We start from the raw sequence: 21,816 nt of genomic DNA on the forward strand, positions 1-21,816 counted from the left end.
TGGACCATTGTTTAGTCCTGAACACCCTGATCTATTAATATTTTAAAAAACCCAATCCCCAAATCAAAACCTTACGCTGCCCTTCTTGACCTTAAGGCAAAATTTGACTCTGTAGAGATCTTCTATGGAGAAAACTAATGAGGTTGGATATGGACAAAAGATTGCTTTTTCTGATAATGGCTCTCCACAGCAACACTTTTTGTCAAGTTAAGTACACTAATGATGGGCTTCTCACCCCCAGGATTCCAACAGAAAGCAGGGTTAAATGAGGGTGTGCATTGGTTCCGACACTATTCACCTTTTCTTAATGATCTGTCCTCTACCCTGCAAAAAAGAGACTCTCACTGTCCTACTTTTAGGAACATGAGAGTCCCTATCTTACTTTACACAGATGATACGATCTTGCTCTGTCTTACCAGAGTTGATCTTAAGTGTCTCCTCTCTTGCTGTGCTAAGTACTGCAACATCAACAACTTGACTCTCAATTATGCTAAGTCTAAGATCATGTCTTTTACCACCACATGGCATCCTTCAAAATCGGTCCTCAATGGTGTGGCCATAGAGCAGGTTAAGTTATTTAAATACCTAAGTCTAAATTTCCAGTTTAGAGCAGGATGGTTTGTCCATAGGAATAAAGCCATAGTATCAGTAAAACTACTACAATGGCAATTCTACACTTCTTTTACAGAAAAGGACATGAGTATCTCCTAGCGGCATTAAAAGTTTTTAATGCCAAAGTGTGTCCACTGCTTCTCCATGGCATTCCACTCTGTATCCGGGCATGGAGTCGAGACATCAAATGTATTCAATCTAATTTCCTTTATGAAGCACTTGATTTGCCTCATTCAGTGCCCTATGTCTAGAAACTGGACAGCACCTACTTGAAACCAGGGCCTAGTGCATTACCTTTAAATACTGGACCCACCTCTGTTTCACCTGCAAGAGTCTTTTATACCAGGCTCTAACTATACTGCATCCCTCAGAATGGTGGACCCATATTGAGGGCCAACTAGAATGGGATGGACTTCTGGTAGACTCCTTTGTTATGCTGTCCTCTAATGAAGCGTTTAGTAGAATCAGAGACAGACTCCATGATTTAGAGTATCAGAGTCTGATAGATCAGGCTAGCAGATTCTGCTTGCCTTTGTATCTTGGCATTTCTTTGGGGAAAACAAATATATCCAAGTATTTATATTTACTTCCTGAACCCAAACTCCATGTAATCTCCTTTGCGAGATGTAACATGCTATCTTCCCCGAGATCTGGTAGGGAGATGAAAATACCAAGCCATGAGAGGTTTTGCATTTGTAACATGAATTGTAAAGAGTCAGTTCATGATATCCTACACCACTGTCCCTTACATAATGCAGCTAGGAGAAAGCTCCTGGCTCCCTTGTTTACTGACAACAGTATCCTCACAGACCAACAGAAAACCCTTTTCCTTCTGAACAATGGTTCACGAGAAGTCTTAGAGTTGACTGCTAGATTCCTCTGAATTGTAATTGTAAAGGGTTCTTAATGTAACCCTGGAAATACTTTATTTAGCTTTTAATTTTCATTTTAGAATTGTTTAATAGATCCCTATTTTGTGATATGCTCCTTTATAAATCTGTATTTTTAAAAGTATGTATTATTGTTATTATCTGAATGCCATTAAAGGTTTCAGTTCAGTACTGAAGGACGAGCTATTAAATGGAATCAGCTTTGTAAACCATGATGAAGAAATGCCCTGTTTATGGCTGGACAAAATGTTTCAGTGGGATGATGCCAGGGACTAGCAAGTTACTTAATTCACTGCAGTAATGAAGCTACCAACATCACTGCTATATATCAAGACTTTACAACAACAGCTAATAGAAGACTGAAATGCTATTTTTTATGTTCAGCTCTCTTTACCACTATAATTTCAACAGCACTATGGAGCGATTAATGGAATTTATTACACTTCATTCAGCGCCCTTGGAAAAGCCAATGTGATGCAGTAGATAGTGCTGGATTTAAACCATGGAGAACTTGGTTCAAATCCCCAATAAGCTATGAAACTCACTGTGTGATCTTTACGTGTAGTTAGCAAACCAGCCACTTTGACATATTTCACATGTAATAACAAACCTGGGGAAAGAACAGTGTTGCACTTACCTGTGTAATAGTGTTTCATCGAGTGGACATCTGTGCAGGCACACATTGAGACTATATATGCACAGGCCTACCTTCGGCGAATAGAAAGCTTATTTCTGTTCTGTCATTTTAAGAGCACTCACTCCCCCTTCATTCAGGTGGGAACCTTCTGTGTTTAAAGGGGTGAGCGGAGTGCATCACTCAGTTTTCCTATCACCACCACAACTACATACTTGATGCAGAGAGCTGCAGTGGTTAAATCGCAGTCCATAGATGTATTGGAGGGAGGGCATGTGTGCTTGCACAGAAATCCACTTGATGAAACATTGTTACACAAGTAAATGCAATACAGGTCTTCATCTTCATGGAGCTTCTGTGCATTCCCACACTGAGAGAGAAGTAAGCTTCCTCACCTTGGTGGAGGGTGTGAGGCTGTCATTTAAACATTGCCTGCAGGACTGCTCTTCCAACCGTTACCTCTCTCCTGGAGTAGACATCTATGCTGTAGTGGGCAGATGGCCATGTAACTGCATGGCAGATGTCATCAATGGCCATGTTGGATGCCCAGGCAGAAGTGACTTGAGCCTGGGTGAAGGGCACATGGACCACTAATGGGCAGTTCATAACAACCACATTATAGGCCTTGGTGATGGCCTTGGTGAGCTACTTTGACAAACTTTGCATTGTTACCTTGCAACCCTTGTGTTTGGCCAGGAAGCAGACAAAGAGACTGTCATCTCTGCAGAACAGCTTTGTGCAGTTGATGTAAAACAGCAGAGCTCTCTGCAGGTCCAATGTGTGAAGGGATTGCTCAGGCTGTGCTGTTGGATTAGGATATAACAATGACAACACAAATCTTGGCCCAAGTGGAAGGGTGTGACCACTTTGGGGCGATGCTCCAAGCTAGGGGTGGGGAATGACCACCTTATCATTATGGAATTTGGTGAATGGGGGTCCCAGCACAGAACCCTTAAATTGCTCACCCACCTGGCCAATGTTATGGCCACAGGAGTGCCATTTTATAAGATAGCACATTCAGACTGCACAAGGCAAATAGCTCAAAGGACCTGCCAATGAGTCTAGAAAGGACCAAGCTCAAGCTTCATTGTGGGATAGGAGGCTTGATAGAGGAGCAGAGATTATTGAGGAATCTTTTTGAGGACAGATGGGAAAAAACTAAAAAGGGGACTGAAAGCAGCTTAGCAGGGCTATCCCTGAATGGGTTGTAGCTACAGATGAGCCAATTTTGGGCTAGCCCCCATCTCCTGTTAGCTCCCATTGGAAACACTTTGGGGGTCCATAACTTTGGACCTCCTGAATCAAACTTCACCAAACTTGGTTAGTATCATCCAGACACTCTCCAGATGATACCCTGAAATTGTGGTGCCACTAGCTTTAAAAATGTGCCCCCTGCAGGCCAAAATGCAAAAAATTGCAAAAAACACCAACCCCAAAAATTCCGAATGCCTTGCATCCGGATTCATTCACATTTGGGCAGGACATATTCAGCCGATTTTCATGGCCTACAAATCCCATCAGCCCCTGCCACCATGGCCAATTGGTAGGTTAGACTGAGAGAGAACAAGGGAAAATGGCTGATCAAAGTTCACTGAGTGAGCTTCTATGGCACAGTGGGGATTTGACCCCAGATACTAGTCTGACATGCTAACTATTATACCATGAAGAGAAAGAAAGTTTTTATAATCGTTTGTGACTCCTTCCTATCACCCATTTTTTGGGATTTTGAAATGCAGAATCCAGAGAGACCTTTAAAGGTTTCACAAGGTCCACCTACTATATTATCTAGTTCCAGACAGTATGTGATGGTATCACACCAACTCAATGGAATAGCGCTAATGGGGGGGCGTGATGCCCCAGGCATGCAGCGCAGCAGGGGCGTGGACAGGGTGTTTCGGGAGTGTGGTGGGGACAGACGCCACCACAGCAGGGGCGCAGGGCATGCGCATGCCCCAGGCTCAGTTCTCCCTTGTTCCGCCCCTGCACCAACTCATTGCATTTATTCAACTGTTATAATTATTAAGTTCTTCAGAATACCATTCACATCATTTTTGTTTTGTACAGAAAAAGCCATAGCTCCAGGAGGAGATTTTGGCTGCTCTGTTTCTGTGTGTCAATAATGGGGACTGGAAATTAGTAACTTGAAGCTGCGGAAAATAGAAACAAGGAAACACCATATATTTTTAGTGTCAATAAAATGGCTTTCCTGTGTTACAAAAAAAGAGTGATTATATTCATGAGTATAGATTTTCAAAGAGCATTACAAAGCAATTTGGCATTTCTTTCAAAGTGTCCTTCCCTTTGCTGACCATTACCTCCAATATCACAATTAGAAACAGAAATGCATTACTGATTATCTTCACAGCAATTCTTTCCTCTGTCTCCCATCCACCCTCAGCGTCTCCTATTGATCTGTTCACTTGCACAGATGCAAACACAACACCTGGCTGCAGTTAGAAGAGGAGTGATGCTTAGCTGTTCGCTTCTTATGCCAGATCTTTTCAGGATGTTTGGAGAAGGAAGATGAAGCAAGCTCTGCATTGCCCAGAGAGAAGGGTGGTGAGGAGCAGAAGACAGCACACCTTTTACACCTGGCCCATCCCACCAACCTGTCAGTAAGAAAGGAGAAGATGCCAACTGATTGTGCCCTGTTTCCCACAGCAGCCATTCGGGAGAAGGGGGCTGGCTCCCTGGAGGCACAGTTTCATGTAATCCTTGCAAGGTGAGCTCCTCATGACATTCTGTGCCCAAGCAAGAGCCCAGTAAAGAAGGGGAAAATGCCCTTCCAAATTCAGCTTAGGGGAGGGGGAGGGAGAAACATCTCTGTAAGGCACCCCCCCCCCCCAGCAAGAGTGCAAGCTGGGGAAGAAGAGTGCAGCACAAGGTCAGGCAAATCCCACCCTCCCTTTGATTTGCCACAAGGAGTAGCCAGTTGTGGGAGCACCACCAGTAAAGCCAGCGCTGCCCTTTGCACATGTAGGGGATGGTGGTGCAGCTCTTCTGGGGCACTACCCCTGACAAGGGCTGGGGGTGCTATGCAGGCAGCAGTCCCAAGACTCCTGCCTCATTGGCATTCATGTGCTTCAGACCCTCAGCATCCTTCTCCACCCACTCAGAGGAGGGAGAAGGGGGAGGCTGGCTAAGCACCCCCACATGACCAATTCAAATTGTGCCTGGGGTGCAAGCACCCTCGTGTCCCCCCTCCTTTCACCACTGAGGCCAGTCCTCTGGAATGGCTTACCAGAGTGGGTGCAAAGGGCACCTCCTCAGGCTGCAGGTAGGAGGTTTGCAACCTTCTATTTGTGTTGGGTAAACAGTTTTGGCAGATTTAGTTGTGTTTTTAACCTGTGCATTTTAACCTTTGCATTGTTTTTATTTAGTTACAGAACTGCAATGTTTTTGTGTCCTTCTAATTTATTGTTACCCTGACCTGGATAGCCCAGGCTTGCCTGATCTCATCAGATCTTGGAAGCTAAGCACAGTCACTCCTGGTTAATACCTGGATGGGAGACCAGCTGTCTAGAGGCAGGTAATAGCAAACTGTCTCTGTTCATCTGCTGCCTTGAAAACCAACTTACTGCTGCATTGTTAACTGCACTCACTAAGTCTAAAGAAATAAAATGGGATATAAATGCTTTACATAAATTAATACATAAATACATAAAGTGTACAATTTTTGTAAGTGTTCAAAAGTCCCCTGCTACTAAACAATATGAAAGCCATAAATATAGATGACATTCAATTGTGCATGTCTAAAATATAGGGAAATAGATATCAGTTTCAGGGAATTTATCTAGGATTGCCAGTATTCACAGGAGAAAGTTCCCATTCAACTGCAATTTGTAAATGTAGGATAGTACTACTGTAACAGTTTTATGGATCTATTCATTCTGTATTACAATTCAGGAATACGAAGCCATCTATACAGGAATACATCTAACATTTAACAAAATTAACAGGCCATGGTTTTAAGAAATTAAATACCATTTAAAAATACGTTCAGATAAAGCTGGTGATGTGAATAGGTGGAAGGGAAAATATGCTATTTTGTAATATTTGAGAAGCAGCAGGTGCATGTGTAATTAAAGGCAGGGCTGTAATGCACACTCATATGGGAGCAGAGCTCAGGTTGCCCAGGCAAGAGAGCTGCAGTCCGGTTCACTGACATCACATGCTATAAAAGTGATAGGGGAAACCATTGGTCAACAGGAATCTCATTTAGAAATTACCTGAAATTAGCCACCCACCATGGAAAAATGGCACAATACTTTTACAATCTTTACAACCCTTTACATCGTACAGCTTTTATGCTTGCCAGGGTCAATGCTTTTCCTTCTAAAATAATGGCAGGGAGATTCCAACAGCTCAAGAGAGAGAGACTGTTTATGCTCTGTTAATTCAGTGGATTCAATCCAGCACATTCTTCTGAATTGTCAATTCCACTCCATTCCACGTAACACGGTAACAGCTATCTACTTCCGCTTCTTAAAGTAAAAAACAGACTGTCCATGGACCATTTGGTGCCCTATCTATTGAACGGCCTGTCTTTTGAAATAACCAACAAAGTCGCCGCTTTTTAGCTGAAGCGGGAAAAGAAGAAGAAGAAGAAGAAGAAGAAGAAGAAGAAGAAGAAGAAGAAGAAGAGTTTGGATTTATATCCCCCCTTTCTCTCCTGCAGGAGACTCAAAGGGGCTGACAATCTCCTTGCCCTTCCCCCCTCACAACAAACACCCTGTGAGATAGGTATATACATTGTAAAATCTGAGAGAGCTCCGAGAAGCTGTGACTAGCCCAAGGTCACCCAGCTGGCGTGTGTGGGAGTGTACAGGCTAATCTGAATTCCCCAGATCAGCCTCCACAGCTCAGGAGGCAGAGCTGGGAATCAAACCCGGTCCCTCCAGATTAGATACACGAGCTCTTAACCTCCTACGCCACTGCTGCTCCAAAAGGGGAAACTGCTGCAAAAAGAAAGGGGAAAGCTTTCTACCTGATCGGATTTTACTTAGTTTGATTTTAATTATTCAAAGATTTAACAGCTTATTTTATAAACTTTGTTTCTCTTTTCTTATTGGATGATTTTAAGTCTTAGTACCTGATTTTACAATGTATATACACATGATATGCCTAATAAAGGATATATTGTATTCTGTTGTATTTCGAAATTATATTCTGTTTGTGTACCTGCCAATGACATTGAGAAGCATTCAAGTACTCCTATCCTCTTCCTAGGACAAGGTTGGGTCAATGGGTGCTCTCACATAATCATTTTGATTGGGATAAGTTCCTGTGAGGGAAGTATTTTCTGCACCACCATTTCACCATTTGCTGAACCATCTTAACCTACAAGTTGCCACATTCATTTAATATTTAGGAAATCATTCCTATATTGGAAGAGGGATCCATCAAGGTTACCTCTTTCACTGCCCTCCCAATACAGCAGCTGACACCTGCAGCCAGGAATTTAGGGTTTGGTGATGAGGAGTCTGAGAAAGGAATCTTATATATTGAAGATGAAGATCCATTTGGATTTTTCATTGCTTTTCTCAACCGTAAGGAGTCGCAAAAAAGTTTACAATTTGCTTCCTTTTCTCTCCCCTGACTCATTTTCCTTCAATCTCTCGCTTTTTTCCTGTATCTAGTTCTGATACTAAAAGTGAGCTGTGCTGGAAAAATTGCCTCTAGTATGAGGTCCTGAAATTATACATCACTTATGATGTTAAAATCAGGGACGAGTTTACCAAGAATCAGGCAGAGTGTACCAAGAATTGTGCCTGGTCACAAAAAAAGATGCTTACCCCTGCTTCAAACATATCTCTAATTAGACATATCTCTAATGTTGCTTACCTAAAGGTTTCTGGATATTCTGACAGGGCCATATTGATGACATCCAAAGCAGGCTGATAGTGTTTTTGGGCTGAAAAGAGGAGGGCAAGCAGGTGAAGGGAATTCATATGATCCTTGCACAATTTCACTGCTTCTTGGAGGTGTTCTATTGCATCACAAATCTAGAAAATAAAAATGTTTTTCTTACTTAATTCTACATTCATTTCAGATCAGATATATTTATTTTAGCCATTAACCATAAATACAAAACCAACAAAAATATCATCATCATAAAAAAAACAACCCTGAATAAATAAAAGCACGTTTCACATCAGGAGCACAGATGACATCATAGGTATACACATTAGAAATCCTGAAAAAGTATATCAATTATCTGGGTTATAGTAAATTAATATTCATTAACAGATGTCCATATTACAATCTACTGTGCATGCAGAATAATAATAGTGTTGCTGTCATTTCACAGCCATCAAGCTGATAGCCACGAATTGAACAACCTCTTTAATATAGGCCCCTTCCGCACACGCAAAATAATGCGTTTTCAAACCACTTTCACAACTGTTTGCAAGTGGATTTTGCCATTCCGCACAGCTTCAACAAGCACTGAAAGCAGTTTGAAAGTGCATTATTCTACATGTGCGGAATGAGCCATAGATTCTGCATAATCACTCTAAAAATATTTAATTTTCTACTTAGACCAGAATTCAAAATCTTTCAACAATTGCAGCAGAGAGATCTATTCTACATGTTATTTTTTTAAAAAAAGAGAAAGGAAAAACACACTGTGACGGTTTGAAGCCAAAAAGTGGCCATCAGGATCAGACCAGAGATGTATCTTGTCCACTATCCTATTTCTAGTACTGACCAACCAAATTCTTCTGGGGCTTGTATGGAGGGCACAACGGCCCTCAAGCAAAGCAGTCCAAATCAAGATGTTTCTTGTTTTTAAAAAAATTGCAATAGGAATAAATTGTGGGTTAGCCCCACACTTTTGATTTCCCTAAGCTGCTGCTGTTTTCCCTGCTGTATAAGAGTTAAGATGCTACATTCCCAAGGATTCATCGCTATGCTGCTGAGAATGCTGAGGTTCAAGTCTCGGATTGCGCACTGCTGCACATTTGCTTATCCCAAATATTACCGCCTCAAGCAAATGCTCTCGACTGGTTGTGCAATCAGGATGGCACTGTGAATAAGTAAGAGACAGGGAGGCAGACTGCTGAACCTGGCAGGGGCACAGTCAACAGCATTTCCTGCTCTGAGCTGCTACGTAAGAAGAATCCTCGGGAAAGCCCCATTTCATAGATATAAAGCTAGGAAGGTTTTTTGTTTTTTTTAAAGGAAGGTACTATGTATTGTCTGTATAGGTACTTCAAATAAACGAAGGGTTCCACTGCAAATTAAAAAAGCCAAGTCCCAGTACTAAATCCCTTATAAGTCTTTACACAGGATCAATAGCACTTGCATGTAATATATAGAACTTTGATTCAGTATGATAGTATCATAAATCCAATTTGTGATTATGCACCCCAAAATTCTTGTCCCCAACTTTGTATTTGAGCAACGAGTAATCTTTCACAGTGGAACGCAATGTGTTTTTTTCTCCATTATACAAACTGCTTTTCCTTGTAAAAGATCAGAACAGCTTACAGTTAGTCCCTGTGATATTTTTACCACCACCATTTCTTGATCCAGGCCAGTATTTTAGATTGCCCATCATTAACTATATGTTAATCCACTTCTGAATTTACAGTGGACTGGAAAGAAAACAATTACAAGGAAGTTCTAGCAGCAAATTAAGTTTAATTGTTACTATAACTATACAGATAAGAAATATTGCTCTGTCTTGATTTCCATGTCTCCTGGATACAATATCTCAAAAGACTCTTGTCCAAGCACAAATCAGACTGTCTGATCAGATTTAGCAAAATGCTACTGGTTGCCATCTTCCAAGTGAGGCCTGGAATTGCAACAGACTACAGAGATGTTCCACTGAAGATAATGACAGGTGTGGAAGGTAGACTCAATGAAATCATACAGCCATTGAGCTCCATCCCCAAGCTCTGCTGTCCCCAGGTGTCTTCCCCAAACCTCTAGGAATTTCACATGTTAGTTAGCAATCATGAATTTCTCTGTGATCTCCAACCAGAGAACACTCAGGAGAATAAAAAGGATCGGCTGCTGAGCCTAATGAGGTCGAAAGTTGTACTTGAATGTGAGGCCGCCTGGAGGCCATCTGTAAACCTCTCAGCTCCTTGAAGAAAGACCAAAGCATAGACATAGCAACCAAACAAATTATCTATATCATATGGAATGTGAAAGATGCACTGGGTTGCTCATTGTAATCCCAAGGAAAAGCAGGAAACAAGTTGAGCATGAAACAACAGATTCAAAATGATTCAAGCAGCACCGTGAAGTGAGGAGAAGGGAAAATATGTACATATTACTATTTCTTGGAGGTCTAGAAGATGCCTGATGTAAGCTGCAAGGCCATATTTTTCCTAGAAGCTCAACATGGTTTTCAACAATTAAAGTCACATCAGTCTTCTATTGGGTAAAAAGGTGACAATATGACTAGGACAACTTTAATCAGTGTCCTTGTAATATCTAAATGAGATTTCTGCAATGGGCTTAACATGGGGCTGCTCTTGAAGACTGACTGTAACCTACAGCTGGTAAAAATAAAATGCTGTAGCCAGAATGCTGATTGAAGTGGACTGTAGGGACCATATTTTTCCAGTCTTGTTCCATCTATACTGACTCCCAGTTTGCTTCTTGGCTGAATTCGAAGCTCTTGTAATGGGCTTGGGGCCAGCATAGGACTGAAGGACTGCTTACTCCCACATGAACCTAATCAACCACTACTATCATCCCCAACTGAGGCTAGATGGGTAGCAACCTGAGAAAGAGCCTCTTGGTCAAAATCACGTAATTCCTTCCCCAGGAATGTAAATGGGAGACACAATTAGGGGCTATAGTTTTGTTTTCTGTCATCATGACAGCTACACTAATTCACTTAGAATGTAAGATCACTTGCCCTTCTCTCATTGTCTTCTTCTAGCAGGTGAAGACTTTTTTGTTTGATTCAGTTTTTCTTACCAACTGTTATTAGCTCTCCTCACTATCTCTGTGTTTTTATGAGTGTATGTGTTTATATTATGTTTTATTTACAGCCTAATTCGGATGGGTGAGGGGGCAGAGCAGGTTGTGAGAGTTCTGGGGGCTGGCATCAGTGTGTTCACCTACCCCGCTGGCATTATAAGGGGCACCTATGCTGGCAGAGAGAGAAAACACGTTGGTGGGTGGGTGCCACACAGCTCTGTACTGCCCAAAACCGGAATGGCCCACCACCCCGAAGGTATGCTGGCACAGGAGAGCATGCCAGTGCAGCAAAGGGTGGGTCAGAAGTGTTCCTGGGGTGGAGTTGACTTTAGTTGACTTCCATTGGAGTTTCAGCCAGGGAATGTCCCCCCCCCCCCAATCCCGCCACAGACTTAAGCCATCAAAAAGTGTGATGTATGTCTTTTTTTCCAGTGAGGCTATTCAGGCAGTAAGGCTTCTCAATTTTGCCTCCTTTCTGCGCCACTCAAAACCTCTTTGGAGATAGCACAGTAACACTTTCACTGTGCCATCCCCAGCTGCTGTGGAGCTCTGACAGACTCTGACAGAGTGGAAACCACACTGGAGTCAACTCATGAATGGACAGCTAAAGTGTACATTATTTGGGGTCTTTTTTGATTCTTGAGACTTTATCTATGGCTCATTCCGCACATGCAGAATAATGCACTTTCAAACTGCTTTCAATGCTCTTTGAAGCTGTGCGGAATGGCAAAATCCACTTGAAAACGGTTGTGAAAGTGGTTTGAAAACACATTATTTTGCGTGTGAGGAAGGGGCCTATGTATTGGAAAGGGCTGAGGTTGGCTATGTTAAAAGTTTCTACCAGGCCCTAAGGAATGTTGCTTTTGAGTCCTGGTATTACCTATGAAGCAACATGTATCCCAAATAACTCCCTTTGACAGAATGTATTTAGAATCAAGTTTCTGGACAGTGGACCCTTGACATCTATAATGAATACAAATTCTCTTTCTGCTGTCATGGCTTGACATTCTATCTTTTTGCTGTCTAAAAGAAATTCTCCAAGGAAATCTGCCTCCTTTGTTATTGATAGTGGATCTTTACAGATGGCTTGAGTCACCTTAAAAATGATCCTCCAGGAGGACATAAGGAACTTTATTTGCTAAAAGGAACACAACAGGGGAAATGGTAGAAAGGAGAGCTATTTACATTAAAGAACTCATGACTTCAGAATGAACATTTACCAAATATAGGCACTTTTTCCTACACATAAGTGCTTTCAAAATGGTCTTTAATCATATGATAACAATTAAAATGTAAATGGGAGACACAATTAGGGGCTATAGTTTTGTTTTCTGTCATCATGACAGCTACACTAATTCACTTAGAATGTAAGATCTATTCTAAGGGATCAAACCATGGTTCGTTTTAGATTTTAGATGCCTTTGGAATAGAGGTACCATTTGTCTCCCTTCCCCCACCCACAAAGCACCCCCACTCCTAGTTGGCACTAAATGGACCAGTGGGGAAAAAATGGGAGAATGGCAACTGTAAGTGGTATCACCAAGTTAACATAGAGTTTTGGAGAAATACTGGAGTGCTCCACAATGTGGCAATGTCACTTCCAGTTATGCAGCCAGAAATGACATTACTATGTTGTGGGATGCCATCCAGGTTAGTCCCGTCCCTTCCCCCCAGGGAATGCTGGTTGAGGACTAGCAATCCTACTTTGAGAAGCTCACAAGTTGGGCATGAAGACAAATGGCTTCTGTGCTCAAGAGATTGTATGTATGTGAATGCCTGCAACAGAAATAGTCATCTGCAGCTGAAAATTATACATCTTTAAGGCAAAGTCTGGAAGAATCTCTTACAGTTTCTCCCTGCTCATTCCCAAAAACAAATTCAACTAATGTAATCCATTTTCCAGAAACTTCATAGATTACTTATCAGTCACTGGGTTTGATTCAAGGAATTGATTAGCACATGTCCTTCGACCCTCATAACTGCAGGACCACTTCTGCTGAGCTCCCAGTGACGTAGCGCCCAGGGGGCAGGGCGGTCTTGCACCAGGTGCACGCCAGTGCAGGGGTGTGACAGGGGCGTGACTGAGGCAGGGTGTGGGCATTCTGGGGGCGTGGCAGGTAGGGGTGTGGCAGGGGCGGAGAGAACACATGTGCCCCAGGCACAGTTCCCCCTCGCTCCTGCTCTGTGTGCTCCACAAGGAAAGCTTCACTCATCTGAGCAAAGCTTCCTTAAAATATCATCCTGCAAGTGGGTAAGACTGATATCTGTCAGTGTATATGCATTATTTGTTGGAATAGCATGCCTGAGGTAATCAGAAGGGCTCTTACACCTCTGTTATTCTTCTGTAGCATAATGAAACAGGCAAGGACGGCACTTTTATAAAGGAATCAGGACTGTGAAGTCTATTGCTGATTATTCACTGGTCCTCTGCCCTGCAAAGAAGATACCTTTCTTTTAGGGCAGAAATTTCTGTACCAATGCACTTATTCTTATGGCACCAAAGATCTCAGATGTTCCACAGTTAGTGAAAACAGGGAAACCCCAATGTTTTCTCTCACTGAGGGGTTTCCCTCCTTCCAGTCACCCCTCTCCCATTCCTCACAGGTATTTCTGGGGATCAACAGCCAGCATTTTTATAGAGCCAGAGAGCCAAAGTGGTGTAGTGAATAAGAGCAGGTGACCTCTAATCTGGAGGACAGGGTTTGATTCTCCACTCCTCCACATGAGCGGTGGAGTCTTATTTGGTGAATCAGATTTGTTTTTCCACTCCTATACATTCCTGTTGGATGACCTTGGGCTAGTCACAGTTCTTTGGAACTCTCTGAGCCCCACCTGTCTGTTGTGGGGAGACGAAGGGAAAGGAGTTTGTAAGCTCCTTTGAGTCTCCTTGCAGGAGAGAAGGGGGGTATAAATCCAAAACTCTTCTTCTCTTCTCAGGGCCAGAGCGAGGGGAAACTGTGCCTGGGGCAAGCGTGTGCCCTGTGCCCTCGCCATGCCCCCACACCGGCGCACACCCGGTGCGTTACATAACCTCCACCCCCTTGGCGCTACACCACTGTCTCTTCTAGAAATAAAAATGTCATATCTATATTCCTCAAATCTCACAATAGTGACATGAGAAATATTGATATGACAGTTAAGAGCTAAAAAAAGGTCTTTCTGAAGGGATCTGCTCTCACTAGCTGAGTTGTGTTTGGAAAGCTCAGGTGTTCCTGTACCTTAGCTTGGATTTGGCAGGAGGAAGGCATTGTGAGGGAGAGGGGCGCCAGTGGAGGGGAGGCTCCTGCCACTGCAGAGCTGCAGCCTGCAGGCTCTCCAGATACCCATTTTGTTCCATGGGATGCTCTTGAGTAAGTCTGCCTTGGCTGGCAACCTTTGGTTCTCCTCCTGACCTCCACCCTGCTTAACACTGATCGGCCGACATCCCAACCTGGCAATGCACTCCAGAGATCTTGGTGTCACTGCCTGTGTTCTCTTCGGTCCATCTATTTTTCGCTACCAGCTTTTTCGACGGCAAAATGCCAAGAACTACCTAAGGCATGCCGGCTGCAGCTGGGGATTATTTTTTTTTAGGACAACTTTTCTCAGAAGGGCACAATCCAACACTTGGAAAGAGAAAGGTCACTGCAACCCGCAGGCAGGGGCTGGAGGAGGGGAGGGAAGCGGACAACGGTTTGGAGCAGAGGAATATCAATATGTCATTTGAATGTCTACACAAAATGCCAGCAATCTTGCAATTGCGAGGGGGGGACCCAAAACTAAGGGCAGGCAATCCCCACAAGCCCTGCAGTAGTTAGGGGGGCACTTCCTCACTTTTCAACAAGGAAACATGGGGAGACCCCACTGTGAAGGCACTGTGGGGCAAGGTATGTCAAAGAAAGCACTTCATGCATACTAGCCGATGCCACTATTTATAGTATATATTATCTATTTATTGTATTTGCTATCTTGTTTTTATTAAGTCATTTTTTCACTTCTGCCATTCCATGTTCTGCTAAGTTTGATATTTCATGTCTGATGCTTTGTTGAATCTCAGTGAGAAAGGCAGGCAATAAATAAATAGACAGTAACCAAAGTTTCATGCCTCACAGCTTGGTGGAGAAGAACTGGAAGAAGCTGATGTACACCTGCTTTGCAACTGATTAGTTATCATATATGAAAGATACATGAATAGCTGGAGATGGCTTCTGCAAAATCAGACTATTGGTCCATCTGATCGCATACCATTTACTGGCAATAGATGGCAGGCAGAGAGGGACCTTTCTCAACACCTGCCACCTATTGTCCTCGACAGGAGAGACAAAGGCAAGCCCACCCTCTAGAACTGCCCAGTCTTGTGACACTTTGGTCATACACAGGGTTGCCAGCTCAGGTTGGGAAATACCTGGAGATGATGGGGTGCAGCCTGAAAAGGATGGGGTTTGGGAGGGGAGGGACTTCAATGGGATATAATGCCATAAAGTCAACCTTCCAAAGCAGCCATTTTTTCCAAGTGAACTGATCTCTGTTACCTGGAAATCAGTTGTAACTGTGGGAGATCATCAGCCACCACTTAGAGGCTGGCAACCCTATTCACATACAGAGGTATAGGTCCAAGGGGGTGGGGTATGTGCGACGCACTGGGCGCGCGCCCCTGTGGGGGCATGGAGGGGGCATTCTGGGGTGGGGTGGAGGACGCACCGGGCACTTTCCCCCCTTGCTACATCTCTGCTCACACATGCTAGTCATCAGCTGATGCCACAGTTAGGAAGTGGGAACAGACAAGCATATGTTGGCCCTGAACAGGTAGAAGACTGCAATGAAAAAAAGTCCCCCATTCTTTTCAATATTTCATGCAACATCTAGAATATTGTCTCAAACAATACAGCTTAACTTTGAAAATATGGTACATTTGCAAAAGGAAGATTACAGCTGAGCAGCCACCTTTCACTTTCCCTGTTGCTGTTCAAAGAAAAATGAAAACTTAAAAGCCATTTCACAGCAGAAGAACAGCTTTGTTTCCTTGTAATGATTTGGATAAGTTAATTAACATAGCCTCCAACTGTACCTATTTAAGAGAAATAATGACTGCTTTTCCAGTGTGTGCCTTGGACAGGAATGGGCTGAAGTACAATGGGAGAATGCTCCCACTTTCAATGCCATCTTTGGTTAAAACCATATCAGGTAGAAGGGCTAGGAAACTCCCCCCTCCTTTATCTTATGAGTGATGCTAAATCAGAATAGACCAGGGTGGCTTCACACGCTTGCTGAGAACTAAATACATTCATTTTCTCATTTTGGCTTTCACAATACTGCCTGCCATAGGTCCATGCTATTGCTGGGGCAGAATATTTTACCTGTGCAGCATTACACATGTCAAATGTCGGGTTTAAACTGAGTTTTTGGCATATTGTCAAAGGCTTTCACGGCCGGATTCAACTGGTTGTGGTGGGTTTTCTGGGCTGTGTGGCCATGGTCTGGTGGATCTTGTTCCTAACGTTTTGCCTGCATCTGTGGCTGGCATCTTCAGTGGTGTTTCACAGAGAGGTCTCCCATGGGGATTGGCCCCCAGCTCACATGTGAACCCTAGTGCTCCTGACAGCTTCAGAGATGTTCCTGCCAAGGCTGGGCAAGCTCATGGTCTCAGCGTGTCCTGATGTCTCTTTAACAGGGTCTTTTGGCTCAACAGCTTTAAAGGTTTCCAACATCCCTCCTTCAGGTCCATTAGTTTGCTACAAGCCACCCAATAATATGCTCACAGTGGAAGTATCTGCAAAAGCTGCTCCAAAATCACTTGGTCCAATCTTCTTTTCATTCTTCATTTCTGGCTTCAACCACCCAGAAGGCACATCCCTAAGCTTGTCACCAGAGCCCTGTATCAGTCACTTTTCTTGTATACTGTCATACAGAACTTCTGCCAGTATGAATCCAGTATATTCTTTTAACTGTCTAGCACTAATTTTCTCAGTTTGCTTTTATCTGTTCCTTTTTCTCTTGGCAGAGTTTTAAGCATCTTCTATGTCTCCTAGTCAAGAAGGACCCTATAATGAAGGCTCAGTGTTCCCAAGGCTACTGATCTGCTTCTGCTGTTTGTTCAAACACCTCAAATTATGCATCCATGGTGGATTCCACACAACATAAATATAACATCATTAGGACATTATAAAAAGATCCATTTTGGCATTTTGTGTTCCCACAGCATAAGCATTGCCAGCCAAAATGGATCTTTTTTCCTGGCTGCTGCAGGGAACTCTTGTCAGTTTCACAGTGGCGCCCACCATTTTCTGTGCTCCAGCAGATTCTCCATGAAGACTCCCCATAGAGGTTTTCACTGCTTGCAGCCCATCTGTTTGCTATTTCACTGTAAAAAGTAGAGGACTAAAGTTTGTTTTGCCTAGCAATCCCATGCACGTGTCGTTATTTCTTTTTTTTGTTTGTTTGAGGGGGATGCCTGAAAAACTATAGTGGCACAATTAGAGAAGCTGCAACATGCATGCATTTGTGTCATTATAGCTTCACAGAAATCCTCCTCAAAACAAAAAAAAAGGAAAAACGACATGTGCATGGGATTGCTTAGGAAAACAAACTTTAGTCATCTACTTTTTACAGTGAAATAGCAAATGGATGAGCTTCAAGCAGTCACCTCAGTTTTCTGCTGGTAAGTTCCCCCACCCCCTGCCAGATGCCAGGGGATAACTGGCAATCATAAACACTCTGCCATCTGGAATTAAAGAACCTAAAATTGCCTTTACTTTGAGCTGTGAATAGCTGCTATGCATTCTTAACAAAGTTATGGCTGATTACGGAACAATGGTTATCATCTATTTTGATTTCTCCCAGCCTCCATCTGCAGCACTTGTAGGTTGCTAACATTTACATTCCAATTCTTGAGGAAAAGATCTTGTTTTTTAAAAAAAATCTCAGCATTGACCCACAAGTTTCCCACAAACTCTACATTTCTTACCGCCTGCTCCTGTATTTTATGTTTTTACAAAAATAAACCTAAAGACTTTCTGATCAGCTAAGCAGATTCACACACATAAACAGGATTTATTTGCATGTAAGCAAGACTGGAAAGTCTAGGCACAAATTGGATGAACGTCTAAGGCAGTAGGCACAATTTCTACAAACCCCACATAGTGCTGAAGTACACATAGTGCTAAAGAACTTGGGCAGCCCAAGCCAGAGCTTCACTGGTGGGATGCAGAACCGCTGTGGAGCCACCCCGCAACTCCAAGAGGGTTCTTGGCAGTGCAGGGAGACCAAAAACAAAACAAAATCTCCTTACCACCAAAAACCCCTCCATTTGGCTCTAAATATTTGCACCACCCACAAGGTTGGCTTAAGTCCAAGCCCAGGGCACTGGCATTCTGGCAGGCAATTGCTGGGTAGATGCCAACTAATGTCAGCTTCACCCCCAGCCACACCCCCGGAACACTCCCACCAAGCACGTAGGTAAGGGGGGGTTCTCGGGTTTGAACCCCCCCATTCATGTCCGAAGCTCCGCCCACCAGTTTGTGGGTTTTTAAAACATTTTTAGTGTTTTTTGGTTTTTGGCCTGCAGGGGGCGCATTGTTTGGGCTAGCAGCACCAAACTTTCAGGGATTGTTTGGTGAACTCTCCTGATGATACTACCCAGGTTTGGTGAGGTTTGGTCCAGGGGGTCCAAAGCTATGGACTCCCAAAGGGGGTGCCCCCATCCTTCATTGTTTCCAATGGGAGCTAATAGAAGATGGGGGCTACTCCTTTGAGGGTCCATAACTTTGGACACCCTGAACTAAATTTCACCAAACCTGGGTGGTATCATCAGGAGAGTCTCTTACTGATACCACCTAGGTTTTGTGAAGTTTGGTCCAGGGGGTCCAAAGCTATGGACTCCCAAAGGGGGTGATCCATCCTCCATTGTTTCCAAGGGAGATAACAGAAGATGAGGGCTACACCTTTGAGGGTCCATAACTTTGGACACCCTGAACTAAATTTCACCAAACCTGGGAGGTAACATCAGGAGAGTCTCTTACTGATACCAACCAGGTTTTGTGAAGTTTGGTCTAGGGGGTCCAAAGCTATAGACTTCCAAAAGGGGTGCCCCATCCCCCATTGTTTCCAATGGGAGGTAATAGGAGATGGGGCTACACCTTTGAGGGTCCATAACTTTGGACCCCCTGAACCAAACTTCACCAAAACTGGGTGGTATCATTAGGAGAGTCTCCTAAAGATACCCTAAAAGTTTGGTGCTGGTAGCTTAACAATTGCACCCCTGACAGCAGGCACCCCCCAAATTTCCTTTTAAATCCACCCCCTTCAGCATGGATTTAAAGGGAGAATCTGAGGTCCACAGTTTAGAAGAAGAAGAAGAAGAGTTTGGATTTATATCCCCCTTTCTCTCCTGTAGGAGACTCAAAGGATCTTACAATCTCCTTGCCCTTCCCCCCTCACAACAAACACCCTGTGAGGTGGGTGGGGCTGAGAGAGCTCTGAAAAACTGTGACTAGCTCAAGGTCACCCAACTGGCGTGTGTGGGAGTGTACAGGCTAATCTGAATTCCCCAGATAAGCCTCCACAGCTCAAGCGGCAGAGCAGGGAATCAAACCCGGTTCCTCCAGATTAGAAAGCACCTGCTCTTAACCACTACGCCACATTGAAAGTGATGCTGTTTCACGGTGGGGGATAATCCACCCCCAAACAGCATCACTTTCAATGTTATTTAACTGGGGACCCCAGATTCTCCCTTTAAGGTGGATTTAAAAGGAGAATTTGGGCTCTCCAGTTTAAACACCATTGAAAGTGATGCTGTTTGGGGGTGGATTCTAGCATCACAGCGGCTGCCCGGGGGCCAGGGTGGGGGGGACTCAGATTTTGAACCGGGCTCCATTTTCCCTCTACGCCTCTTCCCAGAGGGGAGGGCAGAAGGAGCTGCCAGCTGCCGGCTGGGAGCCCAGCTGGTGGGGGGCAGGGGAGGGCAGGGCGGGGGAGTCTGCCGTCCCTGGCCTTGGAGAGCTGCTTTTATAAGCGCTAGGCTGTGGGCGGGGCTTGGGAAGGTGTGGCCACGCCCTAGGGGCGGGTGGGGGTGTGGCCCCACCCCGAACCTCCCCATAAAAAATCTATACCTACATCCCTGACTCCCACTATGCCAGCAGAGGTGGCAGGGATGCAGAAGAGCTCACGTGGCACTTTGTTTCTTGTCTGGCTGCCATGGAGGGCTGGGAATAATTTCCCCCAAAGTATTCGGTTTTTCTTAAAGTAAAATCTATGCTAATATTTAATTTGGTTTCCTAGAAGCTTCTTTAGAGGTTTTAAAGCTTATGTAAAGATGCTTAAGAATAGAAAGCTATGATTCAGATTCCTTGAAATGTAAGCTGAAATGTAATAAGGCTCCCATAAAAGTGACTGAGGAATGTTTAGGTCCTAGATAAACAACTCTTTCCTGTTCAGCTTTCCTTTGAGTATGGAATGAAAGCTGCTCCTTTACCCAGCATGATTTAGATTAAGTCTAGTGTTGGATAGCCAACTTGTTTTTTGCAGTTCCTTCCATAAGAAAATATTTTTTTGAAATTGCCAGTGGGCTATCTAGCTCAACAGAAGATGATGGCTGGGTCTCCAACCATTGGAGCCAATACTACCCATAGCACTTGGCCTGGTACAATCAGCCACCATGCAACTGGGACCTGCCTGGCTACTGCCCTAAGGGAAAGACCTTATTAATTGGTTGTATGCTATGGAAGAATTTTCACTGTTTTATAGATACTGGGTTTTGCACCTACCTGCCTGACCAGGGCCAGCTGCAGAGAGAGGTAGAGAATGATCTGGTGATCTTCCGGTGCCAACTGATGTGCTCTGTAAAACACACACACAAACATTAATTGAAAAGAGAGCATGGTTGCATTTCATTTTATCTTTGGGTGCCATCAACATGATGCTCTTGAAAATCACCATTTCAAGACAGAACTCAAGCAGCTATGGATCAAAACCCTTCCCTTTAATCTGCAGTGGAAAAAAGAGAATTCATTGCAATTGACACTGATTGTGCACATGTGGCATCCTTGGATACCAGCGTCTGGTCAGGAGAAGCAGGGTTAAAGCAAACTCTGAGCTGGATAAAATCGAGTGACCAGTGGGAAGGGTATGATCCAGGAAGCTGACAGCAGGCATAGGTGGATGATCCATGTGGCAGCTGCACATGGAGAAGGCATCCCATCCGGTCTAAGAATGTACTGGAATCAGGTGGTTAGAGGGTAAAGAGTTAAGGAGGCAGTGGAGCCAGATATTAGACCAGGCTCTTGAGATGACAATTGGGCATTGGGAGGTGCCCTCAAAGTGAATAGGAATGGAAAGCTGAAGTGTGGGCCCGGGGAGTTGTAAAGAATTCAATGGTGTTGATGAGTGGGTCAGCCGCCTGGCCTTGACTACATTCCACAACCCGGGCGATGGGCCAGCTTCTGCAGCGGAGACCTTATCTCTGCGAGGGAGATGAGACCTCCGTTCCCATGGGAATCCGGGAGGGGGGATGGGATGGACAGAGTTATAACCTGTGTTTCTGGCGGGAGACTTTATTCCTGCCACGTCGTGTACGGGAGCTTTCTAGGATGTCTGAATAAACGGTCTTTTACACCAAAAAAGCCTTTTATTTCTGCTTCTATGGAATTCCTTACATTGTGGCAGGAATCTTAGTTCATCTATCTTCCTAGTGCAGTGGACCTCTGGTGTCTCGGCATGGAGAGGTTGAATATTTCTGTGGAAGGTGCGGTAGCCCCCAAAGAG

The 21,816-nt window shown here is 44.0% G+C and overlaps 1 protein-coding gene across 1 annotated transcript in view; it reads right to left on the minus strand.

The window, feature by feature from the left end:
• TTC7A (tetratricopeptide repeat domain 7A) overlaps positions 1–21,816 on the minus strand; it is a 197,949-nt gene that overhangs the window by 78,189 nt on the left and 97,944 nt on the right. Inside the window, exons 12-13 of the mRNA XM_048504819.1 lie at positions 20,820–20,892; positions 7,981–8,141 (exon numbers count right to left, since the gene is read on the minus strand). Of these exons, the coding sequence (XP_048360776.1) occupies positions 7,981–8,141; positions 20,820–20,892 (234 nt within the window). The remainder of the gene's footprint in view (positions 1–7,980; positions 8,142–20,819; positions 20,893–21,816) is intronic.

This window comes from Sphaerodactylus townsendi, linkage group LG01 (assembly GCF_021028975.2).
Source record: "Sphaerodactylus townsendi isolate TG3544 linkage group LG01, MPM_Stown_v2.3, whole genome shotgun sequence".
Classification (NCBI taxonomy): domain Eukaryota; kingdom Metazoa; phylum Chordata; class Lepidosauria; order Squamata; family Sphaerodactylidae; genus Sphaerodactylus; species Sphaerodactylus townsendi.